Below are 11,008 nucleotides of genomic sequence, written 5' to 3' on the forward strand. Positions count from 1 at the left end.
ACACTGACCTGCTTCCTGCTCTTTGAACAGGACACTTCATCTCCTCAATGTGTGGTTTTCACTGGTTCTCTTTCATCCCTGGAATGTTCTCCCTCCTTGTTTCTCATAGTGGCTTCCCTCAAGTGTTACTGAAAACCTTACTTTCTGTGAGTAGTCTTTCTGTGTCTCACTCAATACTAGTGCCTCCCAATTATCCTGTAAAGAGTTTGCAATTCCACTTTTCACCTAAATCATAATATCTAACAGCATCACAGAGTTTCCACTCTGGGCAAAAGTACACATTACCAGGAGATACACAATTTTCCTTTGCTGATAACTAATAAAGTAATTCTATTTTACAGAACAGGATAGTATAAAATGTTACTACAAACTTTTAATTCAATTTTTTTTCAGTTTTGCTGGAGGCTACATAATAAAATATTTAACCCCTTAACTTTCTTTGTTATTAAGTTTTTTCTAACACCGTTTCTCCAAAGACATTACTTTTCATATTCAGAACACACTATACTCCCCCCAAAAAGTCTTTCTATTCCTAAAATATTCAGGTTCACTTTAACAAGCTCAGTTTTTTCAACAAATACTTTTTAAGCACTTAGCTCCTGTAGAACAGGGACTGTCTTTTGCTTTTCTTTGTATCCTCAAGTTCTTAGCACAGACACATAGTAGGTGTTTAATAAAGGCTTATTGACTGACTGACCCATTAAGTGCAAATCACTGGAGACATTATCTTCAAGGAGAATACACTGTATATGGGGGAAGAGATGTTGAATGAAATATTTACACAGCTAAGTATAATACAAGGGATACAAAGTAGAGGGACAAAAGAAAGATCCAAACAAAGTGTTCTCAGAAAATTTGAGGAAGGACAGCACACTTTCAGTGGTGGTGATCAAGGTTGTGGTGATCCTTCGACAAAAGAAGCAATACACTACCAAATGAAAGCTAATTCAGTGAGCCAAGTGGCCCTAAAGAACCACTTATCAGAGGCCATGCCTGCACAGCTGTACCATGAAGAGCTGTCTGAATTTTACAGATTAATGCAGCAAAAAGGGTCAGCTGATCAAAACAACACCAGGTTTTCAAAATGTGCCTCAAATCACCACTGCAATTTCCTGGTCTCTTGCTAGCCCTCAAACACTGACCCAGCACTGTGCTTCCTCATCTCCACCTCTTGGAATCCCTAGTTCCCTTCAAAGCTCAGTTCCGGTGCCATCTCCTAGAACTCAAAGTCAATCCTGGTCTCTCTTTCTGGTTCTTAGTTGTTAGTGCTCTTCCCCCATAGAAATTCCTCTGCATAGATACTATGTAGAAGAGGTAGCAATTTGTAGCAAAGAAAGAACTGACCTCAAGATCAGGAAAACCTGGGTTCAAGTCCAAACTCTGACACACATTGTTGGTATGACCTGGGCAAGTCACTTAACTTCTTAGTGTACTCTATGTCAATTTCTCAAGGGTTCCACCATCCAGTCCCCTGGGCTCACAGCCTAGGTACTATCTGCCATTCCTCACTCCTTAATCTCTCTTACCCCCAATAGTAAATCTGTTGCCAAAGTCTGTCAATTTCACCTTTGTAATTTCTCTTACATATACCCTTCTCTTTTCTGACACTGCCATCATTCTGGTGCAGGCTCTCCTCACCTCATACCTGGACTACTCCAACAGCCTGCTGGTGGGTTTGTCAGCCTCAAGTCTCTCCCCACTCTAGTCTTTATTCCAACCAAGCTGTCAAACTGATCTTCCTAAAATGCAAGTCTGACTATGTCATTCCCCTATTCAAAAAACTTCAGTGGCTTCTCAACATATATAAAATCAAATATAAACCACTGTGTGGCATCAAAGTCCTTCATAACCAGGCCCCCTCCTGTCTTTCCTGTCTTTTTACACCATACTAACTCCCAAATACTCTAGTGACACTGGTCTCTTTGTTGGTCTTTGAATAAGACACTTCATCTCGAATTCCAGGCATTTTCATCAGCTCCCCTCTCATGACTGGAATTCTCTCCTTCCTCATCTCCACCTTCCTGCCTTCCTTCAAGTTGCAGCTAATATCTCACCTGCCATAAGAAGCCTTTCCTGATCGCTCTTAATGCTAGTACCTTCCCTCTCTTGATTACCTCCCATTTATCCTATATACATCTTGTTTGTGCTTTTAAGGAGCAGGGAACTTTGTTTTGCCTTTCTCTGTTCCCCCAGAACAGCACAGAACAGCATAGGTCTTTAATAAAGGTTTGCTGACGTTGCAAAAGGTCAACAAGTATCTATGACGTGCTTATTATGTGCTGGGTACTTTGCTATGTGCAGGGGATATAAAGAAAGGCAAAGATAATTATAAGTCTAAGAGAAGGTGATAACCTACATTGGAAGAGGAAATTTCCTTATTCCCCATACCAGGGAAATGATAAAGCCAGTCCCTATATTTACTACCTAACCTTTAAAAGCTTAACACTGCACTATGACTTCTGAGACACTGTGTATATGTGTGCATGTGTATATACATTCTCTGTATACATACACACTTTTATATGTACATATATAAATACCTATATCTATGTATGTAAATGCAATGTGTGTACATATGTAAATGTGTATACATTTGGAGTCATACATATGTAAATGTCTACATACACTGATATGTATTGCATAGACTATAGTGTCACAAATAATAAGCTATTAAAACTGATAATTATTTAGAGACATTATCTATGCATATGTAAATATAAATACATATGTATGTATGTACACATCTAAACTGTAGTATGCATTTCAAATATAAATTGCAGGCACAAACATGCATACATGTACAGGGGTAACTACACACATGCCTATATACACAGGTGAACGTGTGCTAAACATGTGTGTAGATGTGTGCACACATATCTGTGAATATTAATATCTAAATGTATATATGGACATATAATAGCTAACATTTATACAGAGTCTGCTAAGTGGCAGGCACATAGCTAAATTCTTTACAAATATCTCATTTGATCTTTACAACAACCCTGGGAGGTAGAATGAGGAAACTGAGTCGGACAGAAATTAAGTGATAGCCCAGTGTGTCACACAGCTACTAAGTGTCGAGGTGATATTTGAACCCAGCTCTTCCTGACTCCAGGCTCAGGGCTCTCTAAGTACTGCCACCTATCTGCGCCAATAACATATATTTAGTTATGTATACATACATATAATATACAGTATATAGACAGTTTTTTAAAAAATAAACATTTATTAAGCGCCTACTATGTGCCAGACACTGTGCTAAGCGCTGGGGATACAAAACGAAGCAAAAGCCCGCGAGGAGCTTACAATATAGACAGATAAATGATAGACATGTTGAAAATCAGTCTGACAGATAGACAGACTGGCAGACACGCAGGCAGTTTGCCCCAATTAAAAAAAAATACTTGGGGGCAGGGATTGTTTCGGGATTGATCTTGGATCCCCGGCGCCGGCACAATACTAGGCACACTGCAGTGTCTTAGTCAATGAATGCTTTCTGAGCTAAAGGAGGGGTGCGAACCCAGCGTTGCGAGCTCCTTTCCGGGCCTATTTCAATGCCCAGTCCGTGGTGCAGGGAGGAGACCCCGGCTGCGCAGAGGCTACCGCATCCTCTCCCAGCCTCCCCCCTCCTTACCCCCTCCCCCCCCCCCCGCTCCCGGCCTTCCCCCTGCAGGCTCGGCTCGGCTCGCCTCGCCTCGCCCTAGTCTGACAGTGACAGAAGCCGCGTCGGCGCCCTCGCTCCCCCTCTGCTGCGAGACCGGGTTTGTCCTCGACACGCCGCACCCACCCCTCCCCCTCCCCCCTGTCTAGCTGGGCAGCCCATCTCCCCGACTGCGACGGGTACAAACCCGGAGGAGGGGGACGACGACAAAGAGGATCCATGGGGAAAAGCTCACCATGGCAAGTTCTTGAGCACTCGGAGAAGACCCATTCCCGGCTCCAATCCGGTCCGCCTCCAAGAGCTCGACGTCCTCCATTTTGCAGCCGACTGACACCCGCAGTCGCCGAGCCAGAAGAGGAGACGACCCAAAGCCAGTCTGGAGCCGAGCGGACTCGGGCTGGGCGACACTTTTGCGACACCCCCTGAGAGGGTCGCTGCGGCAGGAGTTGACGCAGAGCCGGGGAGCAAGTTCCGCTCTGCGCTTCTGGCACTAACGTCACTTCCTGGAGCAGCCCGGAACCCTCCCTTTTCTAAGCTTTTTAACGTTTGGGCGAGGCTGTAGGAGATGCTCCCCTCCCCCTCCCCTGACCAGGGAGGCCTGCTTTCTGGAAGGTTACGGAAAGCCAACTTCCGGGAAGGCCGCAGTTCCCAAGGGTTCGTTGATGGCTGCAGTGCCCACACCCACCGAGAAACGGTTTAAAAGCCGGATGAGAACGTTCGGCCCAGCCTCCCCTTCTTTTGTACGTGAGGGAACTGAGGCCCGCAGTGTTTAAGCGACTTGACCAGTTTCCCCGAGGTAGATCTTGATAAATCGCGAATGAAATAAAACCCAGCTCCCTCCATATTCCCCAGCTCGGGCCCGTGACGACACCCTGTGGTCTAGACGGGACGTTGAGCCATTTGCGTTCTTATGAAAAGAAAGCATGAATCTTGCTTAGCCACTGGCTGGCTATTCTTAGACACTTAGTCCTTTTCTGCCTTGTATTAGAGTTATTTGTGTACATCTTATCCTTCCTACTGGATTGTGAACTCTAGGATGAGGCTGAGAGTCATCTTTGTATCTCCAGGGCCAGCACGGAACCACCAATGTTTGTTGATTTTAATCCGGCAAAGTATAGAATAGATGGGTCATTTATTAGTGTTAGAAGCAGGAGTAGGAAGGACTCAGGTCTCCTGATCCTCCTCCAGTGTTTTTTCTTCTTTACCATGCTGTCTTTCAGATTAGATGTCTAACAATAAGCCAAATTAAAATGATACTGATAACAAGATTTCAAATGGTACAATTTTTAAATTGTGCAATGCTAGTACTGGCAAAGTAGATTGGTTAATATCCGTCTTAAATGAAGACATAACTTCTACCCAAAAAGGTGGGGGGGGGGGAATATTTCTTGGATCTGATGCCTTGAATTTACTTCCCTGTCTTTTAGCACTTGACCAACATTTTCTAATATTGTTCATTCTAGCCCTCTGCCTCTAACACCATCTACCCCATCTCAGTCCATCACAGTCCTACTTAGCTTTCTGAACTCTGCTCAAATACTATTTTCTCCATGAGGAAGTTTCCCTACCAGAAATGAGGTCTTCAGAGGCTTATAGAATTTTACAAGTGAAAGGGATCTAGAACATTCTCCAACCCTTCTTTTTTACAAGTGAACAGAGACCAAAATCCTTTCTTGAAATTTCTCCAAGACATTCTGGTTAGTATGCCACATATGTAACGATTTTCAAAACAGCATATACTTTATATTTGATCCATCTTGTTTCTCTGATAGACATAAATTTGCCTCTTTTGGTTCACTGTGGGTCAAGCTTTTAAAAACTGAATAAATACATAGATACACTGTGTATCTATGTGTATCAATAGATATTTTTGGTGAAAACTGAAAATAAAGGTCTGTTTTCACATTCCATGTAAAAACTCATGAAAACAATTGGATATAGGAAATTTCTCCATTGCACCAAGTTTTGTACTCATTATATACCCTGTATTTCAGTTATCCATGTACATATCTACCTCACTGGTTTAGGAATTACTTGGGAACAGAGGTATCTTATACATGGTTTTGGTCCTCCCACAGCAATCTTAGTGTCTTGAACAAAATAAGTTCTCAATAATTATTTGTTTAATTGATCGTAGCATCAAAGTTGTAAGTTTCAGTTAGCTAACACTGACAACACATGTTGGTTGATGTCATAAGCCCATGTTAGAAAGACAAAAAGTAAAGATGCTTTTTTCCCAGGAGCCCATGGATTGATTGAGGTGATGAACTTAACAGTAATTGGGAAAGCATCTCCAATTCTGTGGTTATTTGAAGGCAGGGCTCCAGGGCAATTTTTTATGTTCATAGAGTTAACTGAAAGTATGCTATGCATTCTATTGACCACAGGTCAGATAAAACACAGACTTGTAACATGATGGGTTTTTTTAATGTCCTTTAGCAAGTGTTATGGGCCCATAGCACCCCAGAAGTTCTCCGGGGCACATCAAAGAACCTTCTCCTTGAGAAACTAATCCAAAGGACAGACACACCTAAAGAGACAAATGGAACCAGATTGGACTGAGCTAGCTTTGAGACCTCCACCCTTCATTCTAGTCTCCCTCAACACTGGGGAGATAAATTTGGGTGTGGCTGCTTCCTTTGTGTCCTGAGGAGAGAGATGGCTTCAGAGATTTGCAGCCACCCCTCACCCAATTCCTCCAGCCACCACCAGTGGGGGATGGTCCTCCCTCACTAAAAGAACTTTCCACAGTCAGATGGTCACCCCCATCAGTCCTCTATAAAAAGTACCTGCCAGTCTCCTGCTTGAGGAGATTGGTATCTCAGAGCCACTCTCTCTTTCTCTGTGCCATGCCTTTCTCCCCATGAGAAGTCCAAGGACTTCTTTCATGGTTTCCCTTCCCTTCCCTTTCCCTTCCTCAGCCCCGAAATAAACTACCATCATATTCTAACTGCTTTGTGTGCAAGAGGGTGTAATTCTTTAGAGAGGAATTCCTAAGGACCCCAAACCCCTAACCCCTGTCCCAAACTCCCCACCCCATTTTCCCCATGAAAGTAAGGTATGGGTGTTGTTTGGCCTAATTTAACTTAGCATTGAATTAATTGTATTTGTTTCACTTCCTATACTCTTTTTACCTTCAAAGAACTATTTTTATTAGCTTCTGTTTACCACAGTTTTGTAAATGACAAGCTTATCCCTGTTTTACAGGTGAATCACTGTAAATTGAATCATCATCAACAAAGTGTTCATCAAGTAGTATTCTCATATGCCTAGAATTATACGATAACTTGGAGCAGTCCGAATTAGAAATGCACATCTGCCGAGACATTAGCTCATTGATATACATAAGTGTTTTTAATCACAGGAACTGAAACTATCAGAATTTCTAAAGTATCATTTGCTATATTACCATTCTTCTTTAACTGCTTAATGGTATTTGTCTCCCATGGAAGGTCTTGTTTCCTCTTAATGATTTCTCAGATCAAATAGAGTAAAGTATACAAAAGCACTTTGAAAAGTATGAAAAAATAGGGGCAACTAGATGGTGCAGAGGATAGAGCCCTGGAGTCAGGAGGACCTGAGTTCAAATGCCGTCTCAGACACTTGATACTTACTAGCTGCGTGACCCTAGGAAAGTTGTTTAACTCTCATTGCCTCCCCCCCCCCAAAAAAAAAATTTCCATTTGCAATAGCTGGAACTGCCTAAAAGATCATTGGCTGGTTTCAGACTCAGGAGGATTGAATCATTTGGAGTAGACACATTTTTGCAAGGGTCTAAAAAAAGCAAGCTAGTAGAGCAGCTTGGCCTTTTTTTGTACTTCTGTTCTCTCCCCTTACTCCCCTGAATCGGTAATACCTACCTTGGGACAGAAGTTTATAGGCTTTTCTGGTTCCCTTTCTCCTCATAGCATCTTGAGCATAACTAAGAGATTGGATACCTGAGAGTAGAATTTTCTAGGCCAAGTGTTAGCATTAGCCAGAGGAATCAATGATAGAGTTCTCACAAAAGCAGAAGACAGAAATAGATATATGCCGGGCTATTGGCCCCAAGAAGATAGTTTGTGGACGATATTCCTGAACTCTAACCTTTGTAGAGATAGGGGGTTGGCAGAGTTCTACCAGAATGCAGCCTTCTAACCACAGAAGGAAGATTTCTTGGATAGCAGCAACTTTGTAAGTTTCCTCTAAATTCAAAAGCTCTCAAACTCAAGAGTTTAGGAATTGGCCCCTTTAGAGAGAAAATAGGTGGTACAGTGGCTAGAATGCCAGACCTGAAATCAGGAAAACATCTTCCAAAATTCAAATCTACTCACAGATACTTAGTAGCTATGGGGCCATGGGCAAGTCATACCCCTATTTGCCTCAATTTCTTCATGTGTAAAATGAGCTGGATAAGGAAATGGCAAACTATTCCAGTATCTTTGCCAAGAAAAACCTTAAATGGGGTGATGAAGAGTCTGACACAACTGAAAACAGGAACAAAGAGGAAATGCTCAGGAATGCCTCTTGGAAAAAGAAGATTGAGTATGTGTACCACAAGACTTGGGAAACTTAAGTCTTGGGAGAGCAAGATGCATCTTGTCACTCCTGCTATTATAATGGGTGGGCAGGTAGGTGGCACAGTGGATAGAGCACTGGCCTTGGAGTCAGAAGGACCTGAGTTCAAATTCAGCCTGATACTTACTAGCTGTGTGAACCTGGGAAAGTCACTTAACCCCTTTTGCCTCAAATATCCAGGGCCATCTCCAGTTGTCCTGATGTATATATCTTAATGGCTCGGGAGGAGAAAGTGAGGTTGGTGACCTTGCACAGCTCTCCCTCACTTAAATCCAAGTCACTGTAAGTTAGGACATCACCTCCAGATGTCATGGTCCTCTTCAAGAAGTTAGTATAAACAACAACATTTTAGTGAGTGAAGTGAATAATGCAGGTCCAGTGGGAAACGATGTTGCTTACCTAGTATCCCCCAAATACAATACATATATATACATACATATATACATACATATATACATATATGTGTGTATATATATACACACACACACACACACACACACACACACACACACACACAGCCTTGGGGGAGGGGGGAATTTATGAGCTATTTGTGTGCCTTATATGTTTTCTTTATCTGCTTCTGAGTTGCTCAGCCCTTTAAATCTCCTATATGTTTTCTGTTTCTCTTTATGGGCGCCTGTGAATCATTTGCTTCTTTTGCATCTTCTGTGGAGTGAAAAAGCTGTCCAATTCTTGATAACTAGATTGTTACCTAGAGTGCTATATAAGAGGGTGGGACTCCCTTACTCACATTTGTGGAAAACTCAATAGGCAATAATAGTTAAATTATATTTGGAGATTTCCTAAAGTAAAATCTGGGCGGTAGCATAATGGAATAGAGAGAAAATTACCCTCTAGGGCCAGTACTCAGGGTAGTTATCTAGTATGGTCTGGGTAGAACTACATTTTTTCTCACTAATACTGCTATATGTTAGATATGAACTCATGGGATTTAACATGTTACTGGGCTCTTTCAACCAAGAATGGAACATAGTGTGTACTGCTGTATTTGCCAAGGGAGACCTGATTTCTAATTGGTGTGAAGAATGCTGACTCTGTTGAAGACTAAAAGGTAGAGTTGGTAACAGAGTTTCTTGTTACCTTTTTTTTTTTTTTTTTTTTGGTGAGGCAATTGGGGTTAAGTGACTTGCCCAGGGTCACACAGCTAGTAAGTGTCAAGTGTCTGAGGGCAGATTTGAACTTAGGTCCTCCTGCCTCAAGGGCTGGTGCTCTATCTACTGCATCACCTAGCTGCCCCAGTACCAGAGTTTCTTAAAGGAAAAACAATATGGTTCCAGACAGACTCCAGGGAAGATAAAGACTTTGGAATCTTCAAACATATAAGGGAAGCTAGCTTTGCAATATGTCCAATTTTTAGCTTGCCTCTCTGTACTTTGGAGACTTTCCCTTGCATGAAATTGGGCCCTCTCTTTTGGTCGACCTGAAATCTCATCTCACTCTCATCAAAAGAATTCATTCACTTGTGTATTTGGGGGCATATTTTTTTTTAATTTAAAAAAATTTTTTTTGTGGGGCAATGAGGGTTAAGTGACTTGCCCAGGGTCACACAGCTAGGAAGTGTTAAGTGTCTGAGGGTAGATTTGAACTCAGGTCCTCCTGAATCCAGGGCCAGTGCTTTATCCACTGGGCCACCTAGCTGCCCCATGGGGCGTATTTTTGTCTATATAACATCAAATTTCTACTTGCTCTTTGCTAAAATAAATGTGTTTACTTGCTAATATGTAGAGAAGGCAAAATACCCATCTTGGATATAGATAAAGGAAAGAGAAATCACCCAGCTATGGCTTTTCTCATGCTCTTCTTAAAGCAGAAATCTGCAGTCTTCCTTGAAGGGGGTGACCTGATTCTAGAGATCTCTATCCATGTTTTCTTCAAGCCATATTGAGACAACATACATACACTGGCACACATCATACCAATAAATGTAGTGTTGAGTACCTATCTAGATGAAGGAGAAGAGAATGAGTAGAGATTGGCATTGGATGTTCCTTAGCCAGGAATTTGGGCAGCTGCATGTATGGCTCTCCAAAACCACAACTTGTGTCTCAATGAAAAATAACACAGCTGTGAGAATTAATGAGAATTTTAGGACACATTGATCATTGGCATTTCAAGTGTATTTGCAGCCCAGTCTGAGCAAAATCATGCAACTGTTCTTTATGGGGTCCACTACAAATTTATGTTGGTCTCTCAATGCTACTAGGCAATCCTACTACTTCCCTTATCAACTCACTTATGCCAGTCTCCACACTGGCTTTTCCAAACTTTTTGTCCCTCCTCAAACTTCCCATGGCTTTCCCTTCCCTCACTCTTAGCTGATAACTTTTCCTCATATTTTACAGGGAAAAAATTGAGGCCATTCTCCATGAGCTCTCTCTTCTCATTTCATATCACTCAAATGCCTCTTTCCACTATCTCCTCCTTCACCCCTATCTCACATGAACAGGTGGCCTTACTCCTTATCAAGGTCCCCCCATACCTGCATAAGAAGTCCCATTCGATCTCATTTCCTCCAATAGATTGCCCTCCTGTCACTACTCTCACTTATTTTCAGTCTCACTATGTCTACTGGCTTATTCCTTACTGCCTACAGACAAACTAATTTCTAAAAAAAAATCCTCAGAGGCAGCTAGGTGGCGCTGTGGATAAAGCACTGGCTCTGAATTCAGGAGGACCTGAGTTCAAATCCAGCCTCAGACACTTAACACTTACTAGCTGTGTGACCCTGGGCAAGTCACTTAACCCCTATTGCCCTACACAAAAAAAAAA

General features: G+C 42.2%; 1 protein-coding gene across 1 annotated transcript in view; it reads right to left on the reverse strand.

Annotated features, from left to right (window-relative positions):
- The window catches only part of UBR1 (ubiquitin protein ligase E3 component n-recognin 1), a 138,118-nt gene extending 133,898 nt beyond the window's left edge, over positions 1-4,220 (reverse strand). Inside the window, exon 1 of the mRNA XM_043980565.1 lies at positions 3,897-4,220. Within this exon, the coding sequence (XP_043836500.1) occupies positions 3,897-3,977 (81 nt within the window). The 5' untranslated portion in view covers positions 3,978-4,220. The remainder of the gene's footprint in view (positions 1-3,896) is intronic.
- Between the last annotated feature and the right edge of the window lie 6,788 nt (positions 4,221-11,008).

This window comes from Dromiciops gliroides, chromosome 2 (genome assembly GCF_019393635.1).
Source record: "Dromiciops gliroides isolate mDroGli1 chromosome 2, mDroGli1.pri, whole genome shotgun sequence".
NCBI lineage: Eukaryota > Metazoa > Chordata > Mammalia > Microbiotheria > Microbiotheriidae > Dromiciops > Dromiciops gliroides.